Source organism: Nicotiana sylvestris, chromosome 4, assembly GCF_000393655.2.
Source record: "Nicotiana sylvestris chromosome 4, ASM39365v2, whole genome shotgun sequence".
Lineage (NCBI taxonomy): Eukaryota > Viridiplantae > Streptophyta > Magnoliopsida > Solanales > Solanaceae > Nicotiana > Nicotiana sylvestris.
In genome coordinates this window covers 25,863,186-25,885,402 of record NC_091060.1, presented here as the reverse complement: position 1 = coordinate 25,885,402, position 22,217 = coordinate 25,863,186, and the positions used below count along the sequence as shown (strand labels likewise).

The following is a 22,217-nucleotide window of genomic DNA, read 5'->3' as shown; positions in this document are numbered from 1 at the left end:
TTTTAGATTTTTACTTTGTTGTATGATTTTCATGTGGGAAAATAACCTAATATTGCATTGAATTTTATGCTCGAGTATCAAAACACTATATTGTTAATGTTAAATTTATGCTAGTTCCCTCACATTTTGAACTGGGAAGAAGTAGGATACATGCGCCACCGTAGCTCCGATAACAATGTCAACAGGCTTTTCATTCTCCTCCTCTTCTTTGCCCTTCTCCTTCCCTTCAAACCCGTCTTTTTCCTCCACGCCTACCACCACTGTTGCTACCGGTTCTTCCCCATTTTCCTTCTCAAACCCTAACCCTAGTCCCGTCACGTCTGCTCCTTTTGGATTTGGCTCTTCTGCTTCTTCAGCCTCTTTCAGTCCTTCCTTTTCTTTCACCGATTTCGGCTCTTCTTCTACCGGTGCTTCTACAATGTCGTTTGGCTTTTCTTTTGGTTCCAGTCCCACACCCGGCTTATTCGGATCTTCTTCCGGTTCATGTACCACTTCAAACTTATTCGGATCTTCGTCTGATTCTGGTACCACTACGAACTTGTTCGGATCCACTACATCTGCTAGTAGTTCCCCACCTAAGGGTGGTTAGTTGAACACCTTCGCCGAAAAATATTATATATATAGGTAAAATATATAGATTTTAATGGTGTATAATGTATATTGAACACCCTTTATCGGGGATTTTCTTTACTTATTTCAAGTTTGAATACCCTAAATGAAATTCCTGGTTTCGCCACTGGTTTGATCTAATTTTTTAGTTTCTCGGTATAGTATTTGATTTTCAATTTTGCAAATCAGGTCGTTTCAGTATGTTGTCCTAATATCTTATATTTTGTGATCCCAAATATCTAAAAAAGTATTCCAAAGAGCTTTTCTCGATTCAATTTGTACTGAAATTCTTTGAATAAAAAGAGTTACCACAACGAAGCGTTTGATCGGCAGAATAAATAGAAGAAAATATACAAAAAGCACATACATGCGCGAAGAGATCAAATTGCAACATTGCTCAATTTGAATATTCCTACAATAGACAGATGATATCTATAAAAAAATATTACTTGGATGTCTCCCACACTTGAAAATAAAGAAGAATTTCATGGTTTAATGGTTTGAGAAATGCTTTCTAAGGTTTAAGGATAAGGGGTTGACACTAAAATGTACTGGCCGATAAGATAATTTTTGCTCTTTTTGGAGTAAATAAAAGGAAAAAGAAATAGAAAAAGAGGGAAGTGACATAGGAAGAAATGTTGCATTGGTTAGATTGGTTCAATTTTAAGTTTCTCAGTACAATATTTTGGGTGGGCATTGACTAGTCTGATTCAATTTTTCTAGTTTTTTGGTATAGTAGTTTGATTTTCAATTTTGTAAATCGGATTATTTCAGTATGTTTGCCCAATTTCTCATATTTTGTGATCCAAAATATCTAAAAACATATTCCAGAAAGCTTTTCTCCATGCAATTTGTATTGAATTTTTTTGACTAAAAGAGATACCACAACAAAGCTTTTGATCGGCAAAATAAATAGAAGAAGATATACGAAAAATACAACATGCACGAAGAGATTAAATTATCTTAACAATTACATAAATCATAAACACAAATAGAAAAACCTTATTCAAATCATAAAAAACTCAACTTTTAAGAAAATTACTTCAATATCTCGTTGGGTATTTGAAATTATCTATCTTCAACACTTAAAAGACCAACAAAACTAAAAGACCTTTGAATTTTACCTCGTGGTGGTCTATTTGGTCGACATCAAAAGTATATAGCACATAAGTATATAATTCTCCCTGCAAATCTATTAAATTACTTCTTGAAAATTTGAAAAAGTACATTTTTTTCTTTAAAAAGTTTATATTTGGACTCTATTGTAGAACCTTAAAATTTCATGTTTCATCACCTGTAATTTCTCGATGGAATATGAGGGAATGTGAATAGACTAGGAACTTTTAAGATAGGCCCATTTATTTATTGGGTGGGTAGATGGGTACTTGGGCCACGAGTTAAATAGATTTTATTATTAAAAATAGATTTTAAATATGATATGGTATATTAAATATGTGGTTTTATTTTTTTGAGTCAAAAGGTAATTGGTGGATGATTTTGTTGGCCTAAATAAAACAAAAGTAACTTTGACAGGATATCTCTACAACTTGAGTGACCATCTAAAAAATTTACTCTAACCTAGCATGTTGACAAGTTAAGTTATCATAAATTGATCTACTTACTTGTTGGCTCTGATACCCTCAAGTTATTTTCTTTTATATTATTCTTATTTTTCAGAATCATTTAGCATTGAAAGAGTATTAGAAAAATTTGAATAAAATCATAAATAACTATACATGACCTATAAGCTGAAATAAATAAAAAGTTAAGAAATTAAATACAAAAGTTAATAGATTTGAGCGAGGTTTACTAACGAATAGGCTTTTAAAAGAGACTAAGTATTGTAAAATATTCATGTGGATGTTCATATAAATTCTTTGAAAGGGCAAGGCAATTACGAGTGTCTAGCAATGTTAAAGACTATGGATATGTGTTGAGCTTCTTTAGTCAAGTATTATATAAGTGACAAATTTCATTGGCTAAGTGTCTTACAAGTAGCTATACTTGGTATGACCTTTTACGGACCTCTCATTACCTTCCCATACACTTGTCCAAAGTGAATTTAATACCACCATGTGAAGCATAATACCACTTTCATGGTATGAGGTGCTTCATACACACGTATCCCGTCAGCGCCATGTCAGCATCAGTCGTAAATATAATATATTTATGTTTTTTACTAGTTTTTTCTTCTTTCTTGTCATTTACACATTTTTTTAATTTTTATTCCATACTCATTACCAAAGCTCCGTTATAGCTAATATTTATGGCATTCAAATTGGTTCCATCTAAAATTAAAAGAAAACCTCTCGTCAATTCATGACTTTATAGCATATTTGGCCAAGTTTTTTTTTTGGGCCAAAAGTTTTTTTTTCGGTCAAAAGTGTTTTTTTCCCCAAAATTAAGGTGTTTGACCAAACTTTTAGAAGGAAAAAAGTGCTTTTAAAGGAAAACATAAATAATTTTTGAGAAGAAGAAAAATATAGCTTCTCTCTAGAAACACTTTTCTGAAAAGCAGTTATGAGAAATATACACTTAGAATCAGTTTTTAAAAGCTTGGTCAAACACTAATTGCTGCTCAAAAGTGTTTTTCAAATTAATTAGCCAAATACAAATTGCTTATCACCAAAAGCACTTTTTTCAATAGTACTTTTGAGAAAAACACTTTTCAAAATAAGCTGATTTTAGAAGCTTAGCCAAACAGTCTATTCACCATCCAAACTAATTTTAAATTTATCGGTTCAAATTTAAAACCTTAGGTGCTTTTTAATGGAGGACATTAATTGGTTTGAAGAAAAATTATATTCTAGAAATCAATTTAATATACAACAAAAATTTTAAAAAATTGTTGATAAAGAAAGAAAGAGGAAGACAATAAAATTGGTTATTAAGAAAGGAGGATGAGAAATTGGAGAAGAAGGGAGTGAGTGTTTTGATGGAAAAGAAAGGGGGAGAAGGTCCAAGAAAGTCTATTCATGCAAAAAAATTGATTTTTTAAAAATTTAATTCCAAGAATACGCTCTTTTTAATTTTTATTTTATATTTTTGTCATATCGGCTTTTGGGTTGATATTAAATTCACTTTGAACAAGTATCGGGAGGTAATAGGATGACCACAATGATTAAGTGTGAAACTGATTTCTCCGAACTAGTACATAATACGTCCTATATATTTTTCCTAAAAAGAATTATATTACACTATTCTTTATATAAAACTTATCCGCTTCAACCAAGCTTTCTCTTATTATATTATCTAATTATTTGCTATTTTATAACATTAAACGAAATAAAATAATTAAAAATAGGTAAAACTTCAAAGATAGTAGAAGATTCAAACAAATATTCAGAACATGAAGGCATACACTATCTTTAAAATGGAATATCGGAAATAGAAAAATAACTATAGATAATAAATTTATATTACAAGTAGTATCACTAGCATATTCAGGAGTAGATCAAAACTATATATCAAAAGGATTAATATCTAATAGATATTAGGAAAACAACCACCAAGGTATTTCCAGCACCAGGTGATAGATGTTGTGTTAGAATATTACTATTGGATGGGGCCCACTTATTTTTTATTAAAATATGGCCGATAGAGTTTTAAAAGAGAGAAACTATATGCATTCTAGAAGAGGATAGCTAGGCTATAAAAACAAATGAGTTCATTCGTTTTCTGAGGATTCGCAACCACATGTAATTTAAGTCGTAGTTGCAAAGGATTTGCAATACATTAAAATATAAGGCATATGGTTTTATGGGTTTTAATGTGTAATTCCGTATTTTTATTGCATTATTTCATGTTCAACTCATAATTTTTTTTCTTATTATTTATGAACAATTGAATTTTTAAAGATTTAAGATTATATTATCACATATTGATCTCCAGATTTAATTTTTATTAAATTCTTGTGCAAATTGAGTTGGCTAATCTATTATCCACGCGTTTTGAGCATAACTAATTAATCAATTATGATTATCTTAAAAAATGTGTCGAATTCTAAAAAATACAAATTTTATGTTTTAACTAGATCAAGATCGGAAAATTTAGGATTAAAAAGGAATTATGTTGCACATACTCATTTTATAATATTATGAATTGTGGGTCGGCCCATTATAGGTGGAAGAATACTAATCTCGTTGGGAGACAAAGCCCCTCCATTGAAACGTATATAGTTATGCAGATTATTTCAAGGTAAAGAGTGGTATTTAACAGCTAAAAATGAATGATGATTTTATAGTAGAATTTGGATTATTATTATACGGGACGATGCATTAACATAGATGATTTTAAGGGAACGGAACCGCTCTAGTAAGGGAAGCTCCAATATTTCTCAGTGGTTTATTGGATTAAAGCCACGTGGGATATAATAAATTTAATGGTCATGACCCATAAACACTTTTCGTTCTCCTTCCTCTTCTGAAATGGTTTTTAAGCAAGTCTATTAATTTACGTTTTGTATAAATGTTTAATTTCGTTTCACTTGTTTTACTTCATCTTATAGATTGGTATATACGAGTTATACATGTATTTTTTTTCTTCTGTTGAAACCTTTTTAAATAATAAACTCAAACACTAAAATTGTGGTTTCTCGATGGGGTGAAGAATTCTGTGAGATTTGAAGCTAAAGACCTACTCAATCTCAGTAAAAAAATGAGAAATAACGCCATAGGGATATCGTTGTCTCAACTATTCTACATTTGCTGGAAGGGAGGACTTGGGGGAGAAAGTGGTGAAGGCATTCTTAGGCGTGTGCTCAATATGATAAGTAAACTTGTTATTTGCCACGTGGCTTTAATCCGATAAATCATTGAAAAATATTGGAGCTTCCTTTACTGGAGCGGGTTCGCTCCCGTGATTTAAGCGGTAGGAAAAATTAAAATTGGGATCTAGGTGAAATGTCAAGATAGTGAACTTTCTTTCCTGTCAGCTTTTTTATCTATTAATTTAAGTTTTAATTTAAAATGATAATGATATGTGTCATAATTTTATTGTTGCATTTATACCCGTTCATTGATCAAGTACGGAAGTAGTGTATTATTAGATACACTTGGATAAACATTTGACGCGTAAAAGGTCTTTCCAAAAGAAATAATATGTAATAAGGATTTGATTACGTGATCGGGATGCAATCTATTTTTATGGGGTCATTTGGATGAGTGTATAAGAATAGTGATGAATAAGGTGTATTAGTAATGCTAATATTAGTTATACTGATATATTTTTTATTTATTGTTTGACTTGATGTATTAAAGCATTGCACAATTTCTAAAGAATTATTTGTTTACAAAAATACCATCATAACCAGTCCATCACTTTATCTCTTTAAAAGAATCATATGTTGAGGAATATTTGTATGAAAAAGTTTTAAAAAATTATTTGATTTGTTTACCTATATTGTAGTATAAAACTTAATATTTATTTATAAAAAAATGCTAAGTATTTATTTATCTACTAGGGATATAATGTTATTTTTCACTTTCTTGGATTATTTCAAACTTGCATTACATAATAGCATATTTTAATCAAGTATAAATTTTGAAGGACATTTTTGTCTTTAACTAAGTTAATGCATGCATTAAAAACTTATTGCATTGTTAATTCCATGGTTTCTTATGCATTAATTATGCATAGAATAATACTAAATACGGTGTATAACTAATGCCTGCATAACTAATGCATAAATTCAAAAAGTGTACCATACAAAGTATTACTGTGCTCAAGTATTACTAATATACAAAGCTAATGCATGCATTATTTTAACTAATACATCCTACCAAACGACCCCTAAGTATTTTTCTATGTATAATCAACTGATATTTGAAACACATTACTCCGACTAAATTAAATTCGCATTCTATGAGTATGTGTTACCTATTAAGTATTTCACCATTATTCTAGACTTTTGATTAAGGTCCCATTTTATTTTAGATATTAATAAAATAATTTTTATTAGTCTGTCCCTTGGGGACATCCGATAAAAAAGTAGTAATAATTTTTATTAGACTACTGATTCTAAGATTAAAAAAAAACCGTTGGATCATGTGAGGTCAATATCGTCAAAATCATGCCGATACAAAATTTTCCCGACACAGCCGAGCAGCAAATTGCAAAATATTATCTTCTAAATTTTCATCCCAAAAATAAATAGCATTAGGGCTTTGCTTGCCGTGGCTCCTATAATTCTCTCTTCCCCAAACTTTTCACAGTAAAGAAACCTTCTAATTCCACCGCTCTCCGCCGCAACGCCGCGGCGTTCTCTTTTCAAGAATAGCTCAGTTATATAATGTTTGGAGTCGTTCGATAGTGTGTTAGTTTGTTTCATTTTGTTGTTAGGGTTTTGGTGTGTGTATTAGTCCAAAGATGTATCCTTCTCGAGGAACTAATGCCTATGGCCAACAGACGTACTCTTCTCAATCAAGCTACGGCCAAAGTGTGAGTATCTTCCTTTCTCTTTGTTTTGTTATTTGGTACTTTTTTTTTATGTAATTGAAATTCAATCAATCTGTTATGCAACTTATTCCAACTGTACTTTAATTTAAAAGGCCAATTGGAGTTTGTCTAAATTAAAATGTAAGTAATCTTATGTAGGTAAATTCTTACCCGTGCATGGTGAGTACACCTAACCAAATTAAAGATATCTACTGCTAACCCTCCATAAAAAAAATGGGATATGTAATCTTGAAAATGAGGCAAGTTACCTGTTACAAAAGGTAAAGGTGACCTTACATATTTGTTAAACTCTCAGGGGTCGTTTGGTATGAGCTACAAGAAGGTATAGTGCTGGTATAAAAATTTAATACCACCTTAATACTTTGTTTGGTTAGCAAACCAGGTATAAGTTATCCCAGGATTAAAATTAACACCGGGATAACTTATACCTTATAGAGGGTGGTGTAATTAGCACCGGTATAACTTATACATTCTTCTTACAAATTATGCAATTGTCATATTTAATACAACATACCAAACGGATAAAAAATAATCCCAGCATAACTAATTCTAGCATAACTTATCCTAGCATAACTTATACCAGTATAACTTATCCCGGCATAAGCCGTATTCAATCTAAATGACCCCTTAGGATATACTATCCTATCTAAATTAACCATTCTTGATATATTACCAATCAAAAAAGAAGAAGAAGATAGTATATGTTGTCTAAATGTCACACTTGTCCATACCATACAAGTCCCTAACTAGACTAAAAGGACTCGTCGCATAATCTTAATGTGAGTGTAACAACAATAATTATACTTTAATCCCAGCTAGTTGCTGTCGCCAATATGGATCCTTTCATTTTGTTGTGCTACGTCTTAGCTATATCAACATTGAGATTGTACTTGTGAAACACGAATGCTGGAGCGGTGTTGTTAAAGGCTCACCTAAATTGCTTAAGCTCGGAAGCTCGGTGAAGTCCAAGTCATGTGCTTCGCCTCTAGTGTAGGCGTCAAGGTGCTAAGGTGTGCGCCTTCACAATAGGTTATGTCTTTAAGGGCGCAACAATATACATATAGCTTAATTATAGTTTTATTGTTCTTGTGTCCAAAAATTTATTTTTTTGTGTTATAGTTACATTTTCTTGCATTACATTTCTATTTGTTTCCCTTTATTGGCGCTTTTCTTTGCTAAGCCTAATTTTTAATTGCGCTTAAACTTCCAACTGATTTTAGCACTTTTTATGCGCTTTTCGCTTTTGACTACTCTGTAATGGAGCAATCGTTCATCACATTGGCCAAACTCTGAAGCACCAATGCAAAAGAAGTAAAAAGGGCTGCTCCGTGATTGTGTTTTAGATGAGATTTTAACAGTAAAAACTCTTTAACTCTTGAAATAATAATAGTGTCTCATAAAATGAGAAAAATGAGTTAGACGAAGTAGTATTAAGCATGCAAATACTGAATGTGAGTCACATTGTAGTTAGGCAATGTAACGACTTGCAAACTCAGGTCACATGCAATTTTAAAGATTCTCAGGTGTAGTATGTTGTGTCATGAACCAGCTTATATTCATGGGCAGCTTTTTCCATAAACCAATGGTGCATAAATTTGTTGTAAAGTAGCTCTTACTAAACATTTATGATTGTCAAAACTATTCAATTCTATAGTTTTCTGTACTACATTCATGCTTATAAAATTGTTCATTTTCTCTGTTCATCTAGTTGGGACATGGTTACTCCGGGAGTTCTGCTGGAGGGCCTGAGAGGTCCTCTCAACTACCCACAGGTTCACGACATTCGTCAATGTTAGGAACCCCTCAAGATGCAGAAATGAGTGCTTACAGAGATCACAGTCATCATCCATCAACAGTGCCTAATTATGGTGGGCAATATAGCTCTGTGTATGGTTCCACTGCTCAGCAGGTCAGCAGATCTCTCACTGTATATATTCTATTTGCATGTCAATTGTATGCTATCTATTGCCCAAGACGTCTGAAGAATGAAATATTTCCATAAGCGGTGCAAATACTAAATAATGCTCCAGGTGTTATATTTGAATGCTGGTGACATTTTGTTTCCTGTGATGTGGACTTGGTGTGAGACTAATTCTTCTATCATCACGAGAGAAGAAAGACCTGTTCTTGTGTATTGTATTTATACAACTCTAACCTGCCTTCAAGTGTAAATTTTATGTAGTTTCTTGTTAAATTGTTTGAACAGGTGTAATATGTCGGTTGCTGCTGTTTTAACTTCCGATAATGTAATTGCATAGATGGTATATTGGCTGACATACAGTAGTGGTGAAGTAGCTTAATTTTCTGTCCTTTTCACAAAATTGGATTTTGTTGTATAGATATATCAGTTGGTTATCATGCCAAAAAATGAGATATTTTGTTCTACGTTATTGCCCTGTTGCAAATAATGTCAGCTTTCGTTGCCTGATTGTTGCAAAACAAATTGGTGCATGTGCATATTGCTTTTGGGATAGCCTTAGCTGTAAAGTCCATAGACTTGACTGTCTCATGGACTTATTTCACAAGTGGGATAATATTGACAAGATTTTGTAGAGTTAGCTTTCTTCATTTTCCACCAATTTTAAGGATTGTGGGTTTATAATGCTTCCACCGCTGTCTGATTCATTTGTCACGGCTTTGCGTTCTATGTTTTTGTGTGCGTCTTTTTTCAGTGTTTCAGTTAGCCTTTTGTATTGTCAATTGTATAATTTTCTGACATGGGTGTAAAAACTTAACTATCGCCAAATCTTTCATGTGCAGATGTCCACAGTTGGTGGAAAAGTTTCTGGATCATCAGCTTTGGAAAGTCGCAGCGGCTTTAGTGTGGATTCACCTAAGTTCACGGCAGGTGACTACGTTTCATTATCCAGCCATGGATATGGTCATAAGGCTGAACAACAATATGGTCATAAAGCTGAACAACAATATGGTCATAAAGCTGAACTACAATATTCCGATAGAGTTTCTGATTATCCAACCCTTGATAGACACCAATATGCTGAACGACATAGCTCTTATGCTGGGAGAGATCTGACAAGCGAGCAAGCCAGTCGATATCCCGATTCAATTTCTTTTGCTCATAAGCATCAGGTGCTGTATTTGGACTATGCCTAGTATATGTACTAGGAATTCTTTGGACCATTACCACCACCCTGGACACACCATGCACACATGCACATGAGAGCTCAATGCTCATGATGGTAGTAATTATGATTGTGAAACTTTTGAATAGGAGTTGGAAAGTTTGAGTTACCCAAACTCTTGTTACTTTGACTAAAACAGAATACGAAGGAGCTGGATCAGTAGAAGTTTATAGTCAATCCTGCACAAGATAATCCCCTTTAGCATAGAATAAAAAAGGGTTTGAGGGTAAAAATATGTGTAGTAATTGGAATGTATAAAAGTGGGTAGTTTATTTTAAGGATGGTAAATGTAGGAGAAGTAGTAGAATGTAATAAAATTTGGGTTGGTTTGAATCTTTCAGTAAAACTTCCCTTTTTTGTAAACGAGGTTGATTTTTTGGGGAGGTCAAAAGGAAAACTTGTGAGTAATATTGCTTGTTGTCATTGTTTAGGTACAATGCACTTGTCCATGTCCCAGTTGCATAATTTACTACTTTTTGTAACCTTCTTTACTTTCTTTTATGTCTTCTATTTTTCTCCCCACTGTTAGGCTGAAAGATACGAGCACGTGGATCAAGCATCTATAATAAGACAAGAGCAAATATTGAAGTCTCAGGCATTGCAATCTGCTTCAATTGATGGAGGATCTAGGTATGTACTCTAGTTCTTATCTCAAAATTGTGTGACGTAGTTGCAAAATGCTCTTTTGAACCATCTGATGCTTTTGTTTAATTGCACTTGCATTTTCCCTTACATTATCAGTGTCTACATATGTGTGCACATCCTGTTAGCTTCTTTCATGGAGCTATATGTTCTATTGAACTGAGTAGCAACAAATTTCTGGCAGACAAGTCGAATATCTTGCAGCAAGGAGTGCTGCTGTTCGTCATGCAGCCCAAGATCCTATATCTTATAGTGGCAGAATGGACTCAGATCCTCACACCTTTTCAACGTTACCTGGATCATTACTTCCTGGGCAACATGCTCCTTCAATCCTAGGGGCGGCACCACAAAGAGCTGTTGAAGATGTCATGTATGTTCAGAGTTCTACAAATCCTGGTTATGGAGTGAGCTTGCCTCCAGGTAGAGACTATGGGATAGGGAAGGGGCTGCATGCAACTTCCATCGAGTCTGACTATCCTGGCAGCACATTGGCACGTTCTGGCCTCTCAAGGTTAGATGATTATAAGGATGACAGGATTGTCTACTCTCGGGAGCTTGAGCGAAGGGAGAAAGATCGACACTCTTCGCGCGAGCGAGAGAAAGATAGAGAAAGGGCGAAAGATCGAGAAAGAGAACGCGAACGAGATCGAGAGAGGGAACGAGATCGAGAGCGGGAACGAGAACGGGAAAAGGAACGAGAACGGCAACGACAAAGAGAGCGTGATCGTGAACGTGCTTTGGAACGTAAAGAAAAGGAAAAAGATCATGAGCGTAAACGTGGAGCTGAAATAAAGCATGACCTAACTCCTCCCAGGACTTCTTCTAGGGATCGACGAGGACCCTCTTTGGCCAAGGAAAGTAGATCTTCACGACGAGAATCTCCACGTCCTGAAGCTTTGCATAGGTGGATTTTTTATTTGGTTTTGTCCTTCTATGGTTGTGTGTGTTTAGCAGCTGCTATATATTGCAGCATTCATAACTAACTTGGTGTTCTATCATGCTGAAGGCGTCATTCACCGATTAAAAGGAGAGAGTATTTCTGCAAGGTAAAACAAGAGCTTAGCGCTTGAATCATTATTATCCTCCTTAAGTGGTTCTGCTTTCCATTTGGGAATGAATTGTAATGAGGACCTCTAAGTACTTTAAACTTCTAGATCACCTTATTTCACGGACAAAGACTTATCAAGCTACTCATTTCTAAACTCATCCTTATTTCCTGCCTAACACTATTGGCTTTCCCAATTATCTTGTCTTGCAATATTCTTTTATTTTGAACCATTGCCAGTGTCAGATAAATTTGTCCCTCCTTTTCCTTTGTCTTCTTGCCAGTCCCCTATGCTCTCTTTCATCTTTCCCTCTGGATGTTGCTGTTCGTGATGCTCAAGACATGTAGTTTCTACAAGGAATGTGGCACTCTTTCTGTTCCTTCGTTTGTTTACTCTTCCTTTTCTGTATCATCAGAACTTTCGATGGGTATCCTTTTCGGGAGAATAGTGGTCTCGCCTTTTGATAAGTTTGCTGCCTTCATTTGAATTCTTGATGTTTGTAGACTTTAAAGAATGCTTCAATTTTTCAGCAAGCGCATCTAATGATGTCAATTCTTATGCATTTATTGTTGTTTTTGCAGGTTTATTCAACCAATTTGGTTGAAATTGAGAGGGATTATCTGTCGCTGGATAGGCGGTATCCAAGGCTTTTCATATCTCCAGAATGCTCAAAGGTTTGCCTTTTCTTTCATTCCGCTAATATATGTGAGATATCTTATATGACATTGCATTTTCTTTTGTTGTAGGTGGTTGTGAATTGGCCAAAAGGGAATCTTAAGCTTTCTCTGCATACTCCTGTCAGGTGATTAGTCATGATACCCTTCCTTTTTGATGTTCATTTTTTTATATTTTATTTCTATTATTTTGCACGATAGTGGAATACCCGGTTTGCAAACATTTACGAAGTCTCTCAGTGGTTTTTGAAATGATCTTTCCTTATGAGCCGCAGCTCTAACAGATGTTTTCTCTACCCCCAAATCCCCGCGCGCTCAATCTAGTGTAGTTAATTTTTAGGTTGATGTGTAGTTTTTTTCTTTGAAATCTGTAAGTTGATGGTTGGTATGACACTATCATCTTTTTCATGATGGAACAGTTTTGAGCATGATTTTGTTGAAGGAGATGCTGCAACTGCGCTGAAGCGGCTGTCCTCGAAACCGTTTGCTGGTGAACCTGAAAAATCAGAACATGGGAGGACTATATGGAATGCAAAGGTTTCTTTGAAGGAATATAAATCGTTTTAGAAACTTTCCTGTCTAACTGTGCTCTGAGAATTCTTAAGTTAGCATTTGCTCGAGATGTTATCATGATATTTTAAGCGGTAGTCAGATATAAGAACGAGTAGAATAATGGTGCGGAATTCTTTTGGTGTTTCAAAAGTTTGTCGTCAAAGCAGATGTGCCCTCTTTTTCTTGCATTTATTTTAGAACTTTGCTGATGAGAATCATGATGGAGTGGTGATCATTTCTAGTTGATGATGGTTATATGTCAATTAGCTGTCTGTACTCCTTAGTTTTGTGGCATCTTTGAGTGTAAATTGGAGGCTTAATGATGGATTTTAATTGGGGGAAAATGTGATAATTGCTTAAGGTCCTTATAATTTTTTATATAGGCGATGATTGCACTAGTTACATACTAGCTCCTTTTTGTTGCCAGTATTGATGCATCTGTACCCGGTTTGTTCAACTTGACTAGATTGAAAAGTGCAATAGACCTCACAAAAAGAAACCTCTGCCCTGATTTTCTTCTCTACTGCTGCCTTCTATGTTCTATATGCTATTTGTTCAAAGATGACAAGCTAGCTAGTTATATAATTTTCAGTGTTATAGAGGAAGCACAATATTTGGATTTATCGAAACAACATCTCTACCTTCATGGTAAGGGTAAGGCTGCATACACACTACCCTCTCCTAGCCCCACTTGTGAGATTATATTGGGTTGTTGTTGTTGTTGTTGAGGAAGCACAGTATTTATGCAACGATGTCATTTGTCCTGTTAATGACATGTACCTTGTTATCCCAATTCACTCTCTCTACACTCTGTTGATGTGCTAATATATTTCTGAAAGCTGCCATTTTTGTTTTCTGATATATAGATGATTTTGATGAGTGGACTCAGCAAAAATTCTCTGGAAGAGTTGTCATCCGATCGAAACTATGATGACCGGATACCTCATATTTGCAACATGCTTAGGTTTGCCATTCTTAAACTGGAAAACTCTTTAATGGCTATAGGGGGCCAGTGGGATAGTGTTGATGGTGGGGATCCATCACTTGATGACTCCTCTTTGATTCAGACAGCTCTTAGGTTTGTCAATTACATTCCTCTAATATTGCTTTACAGTTTATTTTGAACCCTACTGATATAGCTCTTGCTATTAGACATGCAAAGGACATAACTCATCTTGATTTGAAGAACTGCCAGCAGTGGAACCGTTTCCTTGAGGTAATATCCGCCTGTGTGGGTCTCTCTGTCCTTTGTTTATTCTACTTTAAATGTCTAAAGCAGATTCTCCTTTTGCTTTTTTGTTAGATAGTTATATATAAATAGTCCTAGTCCCATATGTAGTAGGAGTAGAATATGTATTATATATAGGGCTCATTGTATCATTGTTAATAAATAGATTTTTCTTCCGTGCATTCTCACATGGTATCAGAGCTTCAGTGAGAAAATTATCGCTGTGCGATTCCAGCGCCATCCGGGAAGAAAGATCTCATCGTCGTGCAGTTTTCCGGCAACTTCGTCTTGTTCCCAGGGTTCATCACTGCTACAGTGGTACTGTGCATATACCAGTGCCACCATCAGATCCGAAACCCTTGTGCGACCAAACCCCACAAATCCTAGTCCCATCGGAACAAAAAAGTCGGTCACCGTGTGTCTTTTCGATTGACGACTCTAGATTGATTTGCGTTATCTCCTCATCGGTAAGTGTTGTGCGAAAATCAACACTACATCTTGTTCGGAAAAGTCAGGCGACAAAACCCCAGTCAATCGCTCCGGCAAAAAGTCCCTCTGACACGCGCGTCAGTACATGGAGCACTTTCCTGCAGAATTTGGAAAAAATTCTGTAGGACAATTGTTTCATGTGGTGATTCTGAGTCCACCGGTACAATTTCCTACAAATTTCGAGAATGTTGGAATTTTCTGGCTAGCTACAGTAGCTTTCCCAGCGCGTGTGAGCCATTCATGCCACTTTTTGACGAAACTTCTTCAGGACAACTTACTTGTCCAGTGATTCCGAGCCTACCCATATAAATTACATCAAATTCGAACTTCTATTTTTTCCCGTGTGAACAGTGATTCCCCCGTGTGAACAGTGATTCCCCCGTGTGAACAGTGATTTCCAGAATGTTTCTGATTTCTAGTGGTGTTTTAGAACCTATTTTGTAGTGTGGAATTGGGCTTAGTCTCACTATTTTCAAATTTTTCCGGCGGCATTTTGGCCAACTTTTGTTGATCAACAACCATCTGATTTTGTTGCTTAGGGGGAGTCTAGTGGCCTTGTATGATTAGCTTGCAGGTTTATTAACCAAGTCCCTCACTGATCCTCGTGTTAGTTACATTTGTAACAAGCTCGGTACATATAGTTTGTATGCACCAGCTTGAGGGGAGTGTTAGATAGTTATGTGTAAATAGTCCTAGTCCCATATGTAGGAGTACAATGTGTCCTAGTTCCACATGTAGTAGGAGTAGAATATGTATTATATATAGGGCTTATGTATCATTGTTAATAAATAGATTTTTATGCCGTGCATTCTCACATTTTTCTCTTAAATGTTAACTTTATTAATGTCTATCACATTGGTTGGCATATTGCTCCTTTCCTTCATGTATCACCAACTTGCCGAGCATTTTATTTGGAAATTGTCTTACTCCTCTTGGATGAGGAGGCTTCAAGAACTCCTACCTAGCAAAATTCTTGTAGAGATGCCTTGCTAATAACCCCCAGGAGGTTCTAGGATACTTGGCTTCCAGATAGTCAAAAAAGACAACTGAAAATAACCAATTGTTTCATGTCCAGTTTGTCCATAACAGTCACCCCCTATCCTTTCAATGACACTAACAAAATTGGCCTGCGGGACTGAATCTAATCTGGATCTCATTACTTGAACTCCTTGAAAGTCTGCCCACGTGGTCCCGTTCCTGAATAGATTTACATTTTTGGAACCTCAAATCATTCGTCATGTTGAAGATGTATCCCTTGAGGACGGTAATGCAATGAATCAGAATGGCTCACATTGGCAGCATTCATGTTAACTTGTTAGGAGCTTTTTAGCTAGTTGAAGAGGTTTTGTTTGCAGAATAATAATGAGAGTGAGGGTTGTCATTTTCCTTTGAGTTGAATGAAGCACAGGTCCTCAAACATGTATATTTTTACTTCTTAAAGATATTTGCCCACCATCTTACCTACCTGCTTACCAAGGAAATGCTGTTTTCTAATGAAAGCTACAGTAATTCTGGGTATTTTTTCAAGGATGTTCAAGGCCTGAAAGTCTTTTTCAGCTGCTTGTCAACTTTTAAGTTTTTTTTTTGTATTTTTTGTTAATCAGCATCCCTTTTCCCCTTCTGCAGTCCATGTTACTGAGATGGATCGTATTATAAAAAATGTTTAAAAGGCTCGTTAGCTTCTTTGCCAAAAAATCATAGTTAGTGAACTCAATCTGATAAATAGTTTTATGATCTGGACCATCACAGAATCTTAGAAACTGTTCAGAATAATATTTACATGATTTTGAAGATAATTTATTTTATGATGTTTGGCAGATACACTATGAAAGAGTTGGAAAGGATGGGTTGTTCAGTCATAAAGAAGTCACTGTTTACTTCGTTCCAGACTTATCTGAATGCCTCCCTTCATTAGAATCATGGCGTGAGCTCTGGTTTACTCAAAAAAAGGCTATTGCTGAGAGAGAGAAAGAACTTGCTTTGAGGAAAGAGGTCTGCTTTCTTAGACTAGTACATCTCTTGTATCTTCAACAAAATTTGTCTCTTTTTTATGTTTGACAAATCTCTTCTATCTTTTTTCTCTTATTAAGAAGGTAAGTTATTGCTTTATAAACTGACACCAAGCTGGTGCAGTCGTGTTTGCCTTGCAAAAAAGGAAGAAGTTATTTCTTTTACTGCACATGTAACGAATTGAGTTAGATCTATCAGTTATCTCTGTCATTTGCATCCAATAACTTACACCATAAACTAGACATTAAATAACTTGATCCTCATTACACTCCTTCCTTCCTTCAATGATCTTTTGGTTTCTCTACTTTGAAACCACCCACCAAATTGCTGCAGAATGGTATACCAGAGGGCTCTTTGTTGAGTCCTCTGTGCCAGTGGAAGAGTAAATTTTTTGTAGTTTCTGGCATGCACTGCCCATCTCCCATAGGTTTAAGTACGCGCGCAATAACTGGAAGGGGACTTTGCAGTGGATGACGAGATGTCATTTCTTATAAATTTAGAAAAAACAAAGAAGTAGAGAGATGACTATTTATGGCGTCTGTGCGTAGTGATACACTTTTTGTGCCATTGACCAAACATTGCACTTATTGAGATGCTTTATGTTCTCAAATCCGCTTCCAATGCAACTGTCTTCAGTCTGCTGCTCCCAGCTAAAGCCGTATAAGACCTCATAGTAAACACACACTTGCTCCGAGCTTTCCATATTATAGTGTCTTGTTGTGGTTGTAGCCTTTGGTTATGTATATAGCAGCTGTAGGAAATTACTAATATTTTCCAACTACCAGTCATTGTGGCTTCTTAATAGGGGATTGCAGCCTTGTGTTTCCGGCAATCACTGTATAGATGATTGGGTTGCTTTCGTAGAGAACCATATTTTGGTGTAGGGTCTCAACTTTTTGGTATACTGCTCTACATGTTTCCCCAACGTTAATAGAATGTTTACCTTATAAAAAAGTTATTCCAGCTATCAACCACAACTACATTTTGATTGCTAGAAGAAATATATAATCTGGGGAACTTATCTATCAGAGGTTTCTGTCCCAGCCAAGTGTCCTGCCAAAAAGTGTTGTTCTGCCTCTCCGAGTGCCGATGCTGATGTATTTAGAGTACATGCTCCATGGGTTTCTTATTTGCTTCTTCCAGTTTCCCACACTATAAGAGCATGCTGGAGGTTTATATTCCAGAATGCCAATTGCTTTTTTGTTACCTGTCTCCACATAGGCTTCAAAACTTGGGGATGATGGGCCCACCACTCTACCCTTCTCCGCTTAAATACCAGAGTGAGTTTGCTTGGTCCTGGGCTCGAACCTGTGACCTAAGACACAAGTCCCTCTACCTTTGCCAATTGAGCTAGCCCGGGGGGGGGATATAAAACAAAACACTCACACATATATACGTGCTGAAACAATCATAATGTAAGGAAAAATTGTTTGATTCCTAATATAGCAATAACCAATTTTTTGACAGAGAGTAGCATTTAGTTTCTAGTTTACTTTTATCTTTTTGTTCCTTTTCATTTACTTTAGACTCAGGTGGTACATTGATAGTTTTGCTTGCTGACCGGTTAAATTATTTGTTTGATCTAGAAATCTGGAGAGAAGGAAAGCCAGAAAGGTAAGATATCTGAACTTTTGGTGCATCAATTCTTTTTACCTGAGAATCTATTCTGGTTCATTTATCCTTTTTGGAACTCAACAACTGATGAGCCTCAGCATTTTGCAGATGCTAAGCGTGGTCCCAAGTCGGGAAAAAACTCTGCATCTGGACAGTCTGCAGAAGCAAGCAAGAAGGAGAATGATGGCAAACTAAAAGAGAATACAGCTGATAAAGATGGGTGTAAGAAAAAAGGTGGAGAGAGTAAACAAGCTCTTGAAAAGGAGGGGGATGGTATTCCTGAACTTACAGCAGTAAGTGCCGTTACTGGGACCGATGGTAGTGCAAAGTCAGTTAAGAAGAAAGTTATAAAAAAAATTGTTAAACAGAAGACCTCCAATAAGAAAGATGACTTGGAGACCACACAGAAAGTGAATGATAAGGTGGATGGTAAAGAAACTGGGGATGGAAGTTCGAGCATAGAGATTGCTTCTACCCAGGTTGGAGCATCTGCTAATCCTCCAGTTAAAACTTTTATAAGGAAGAAGATTATTAAGAAGGTTCCCGTGGGGAAAACTCCAAAAGATGATGGATCGAACCCTCCCGATGTGAAAACTGTCAAGGAGGCAGAATCTTCCGAAGATAAGGGGAATAGTAAAACTGATGGTAATAGTAGTGCTGTCAAGCAGGATGGTGTTGTGAAGAAAACAGTTAAGAGGAAAATAATTAAGAGGGTTCCCAAACGAAAAGCAGCATCTACAGAGTCCAACAATGGGGTCACTGGTGTTGATAGTATCAAAGATGATGTGAAAGAGGAGAAGTCAGTTCAAGCTGAAAGTGAGGTGCAAAATGTGGGTGATAATAATGTAGAAAATACAGAGAATATGATTGTGGTCAAACAAGAACAGAAGGTTAGCCCTAAAACAAAATCAAAAGTAGCTGAGGTGAAGCAAGAAACAAAAGAAGGAAAAAGGACTGCGGAGTTAAATCTTGCTGGGTCCAAGAAAGAATCGGAGGCAGACAAGAATAAAAGTTCTCAGAATGATGACCATCCAAAGCTAAAAGGAAAGGTAGACTCCAAAGAACGAACAGAAAAGAAGGATCAGGATGGAAAAAACCTTTCGAAGAGCAAATCGTCAAAAGAGATCAAAGAAAAGAGAAGTGAAGATCCTCCTCGGCACCCTGGATTTTTTCTTCAAACAAAAGGGAGCAAGGATATGAAGGTAGGTTGAATCAGAATCACTTAACTCTTCCTGTTAGAAGAAATGCTTTATCCTATTGTTTGTATGGAAATAACTATATTGTTGTGTATCATTGGCTACAGTTGCGATCACTGTCTCTTTCGTTGGACTCTTTGTTGGATTATAGTGATAAGGATATTGCCGAGTCAAGATTTGAGGTATACCCTTCTTTGCGTATAGTGATCATGTCTGTACATTTTGCTGGAAATCACAAACTTGTCATATGATTTGGTGAATACTAAATTATCATCCATGAATTGATTACTGTACTTTTGGTTCAGTTGGATGTTATTGCGTTCACCTTTGTTGATTCCTTTTGCAGCTTTCACTCGTCGCAGAATCCCTGTATGAAATGTTTTATTATGAAATGGCTTCTCGTCTCTTACCCTTTCTTCAGGTTTGTGCCAGTCATATAATTCAGTTAGTGCCCTGAGATCTATTGCTAGGTTGTTATCTAACCCTTATCCTTTATGTTACTCTTATGATAGAAATTGCGCTCTAAGTTTTTGATCAAGCAAAACCAGCAGAAAAGACGGAGAGAAGAATCATCCAAGAAGAAAAGTGAGGAAAAATCAGCCAAGCGTGCAAAGATAGATGAGTCCATAGAGGATGATAAGTCTACTAAAAGTGAATCACATGGCAAACATGATCAAGAGGATGAGAAATCACTTGTCAAGGAAGAGGCGACCTCCCTAAACAATGCTGAAGAGGCGATGATTTCAGGTGAAGAAGCGAATGATGGCTCTGAGATGGATGAAGATCCAGAGGAAGATCCGGAGGAAGAATCAGAAATGCCAGACACAAGCCCTCAGTATTGCCAGGCTGAGGCGGCAAAGGTCTGTCTTAGCTTGCTACCACTTCACAATTGCTTTTATGTTTTGTTCTCTGTGTACTTGATATGTATAGAATCTGCTGTCTGTTGATCTCATTAGCAGGAATATTGTCAGTAAATAACAGTTGCAGTAGGTATATTAGTTTCTTATATATTTCAATCAAAATCTCATGTCATTGACTACATTGGAAATACCAAGAAACACTGCCCTGCATCTATTTTCAACTAAATTTGGATCTTCTGGTACGACTAAGACTTAACAGAGGATTGGGGTAGTGTAATTTATGTAGAAGTTTTTTAGCCAACATAAGATATGTATTTTGTTTAAGCAAGTTATCTTGGGCATAATGACCTTTATGCTTTCTAATAGAAAACTTATGTTAGGTATAATACCTTAATGCTCCATTTGGAGTGACATTTGAAATCAATGCTTGAACAAGCAAATAGATTCTAAGTTCTCACGGCGATCATTCTCACGTAAGTGTTAAATATCCACTTATTGGGACAGAGTGTAACTATTTAGACATGGAGTACTGTTGATCTTTGGTGAATATTAACTTTTTTTAGTAAGCTTATTGGTGAACATCGATTATGTTATTTGAAATTGTAGAGCCAAATTTGTGAGTAGGCAACAATATGTTTGTTCACTTGGGGATTGTTTCGAGGTGGATGACAATAATTTGAAATTTTGAACTGATGGATTGGGAAGTTGGGTTTGCAGCACAGGTGTGCAGATGAGGAGACTAAATGTCATGTACATTACTGTAATCTTGGATGTTTCTGATTGTAGGAAAATGCTGAGGAAACGCGAAGTGAAGCTGATACCAGAGATGAACTGCATGGCAGTGGCAAGGATGAAGGAGCTTGTGAGAAAAAGCCAAATCTTAAATCAGGCAGCAAAGCAGAGACAACAAAAGAAGAGAAAATTACTAGAACTACTCAGGGTGAGGTTAACAAAGAACTGTTGCAAGTAAGTTACTGGTTACTTTCTGGTAATTTCTTTTCACTGTTTTTATGTTCTCTTAATGATGTTTTCTTGCTCTGGAACAGGCTTTCAGGTTTTTTGACCGTAACCGGGCAGGATATGTTAGGGTAAGCCAACTAGCTTGTCCTTGCCCCCCCCCTCCCTCCCCCCCCCCCTCTCTCTCTCTCTCTCGTTGCGTAGGAAACTCAATCAAGTATGCCTTTCTTAGGTTGAAGATTTGAGATTAATCATCCACAACTTGGGGAAATTCCTTTCTCACAGGGATGTCAAGGTTGGTTTATTTTGTATATTCATAGTACCTTTCCTTGGTTACTTTGCATATTTGCTGACAATAACACATGTTGCCCAGGAACTCGTGCAAAGTGCACTTTTGGAGAGCAACACTGGGAGAGATGACCGTATTCTCTACCCCAAGTTGATCAACATGGACTTGTGAAGTTTATCGCAGGATTAGCTAGTGGGTTATTATCCTCATTTGTTATATTTAGTCTGCCTTTTAAATGAATTCTTTTATGGTGAACAAACTCTGCCTTAATATAGACTTGCATTAAGCGCAGTGGATGTTGAGTTAAATTTTTTGGAAGCAGACCAGTTATAAAATATTTAAATCTTGTGGGAGTATTTTTCTTAGGGGCCTATGGTCCTCAATTAGTGTGACGATTTGACTCTCCGATATGACAACTACGTATCTGGTAGTGTACGCCAGACAATGTGCTA

The 22,217-nt window shown here is 36.1% G+C and overlaps 1 protein-coding gene across 1 annotated transcript; it reads left to right on the top strand.

Moving 5' to 3' along the window:
* The first annotated feature begins 6,796 nt into the window (after positions 1-6,796).
* Positions 6,797-22,119, top strand: LOC104220793 (protein SHORT ROOT IN SALT MEDIUM 1). Its single transcript, XM_009771734.2, has 21 exons — positions 6,797-7,047; positions 8,774-8,974; positions 9,826-10,155; positions 10,738-10,838; positions 11,035-11,754; positions 11,857-11,896; positions 12,478-12,570; positions 12,643-12,698; positions 12,990-13,107; positions 13,989-14,200; positions 14,275-14,338; positions 16,658-16,831; positions 18,436-18,463; positions 18,572-19,665; positions 19,767-19,841; positions 20,006-20,080; positions 20,172-20,519; positions 21,306-21,485; positions 21,566-21,607; positions 21,709-21,771; positions 21,850-22,119. The coding sequence occupies exons 1-21, from the start codon at positions 6,976-6,978 to the stop codon at positions 21,934-21,936; spliced, it is 4,173 nt and encodes a 1,390-aa protein (XP_009770036.1). The 5' UTR covers positions 6,797-6,975; the 3' UTR covers positions 21,937-22,119.
* Positions 22,120-22,217: the final 98 nt, after the last annotated feature.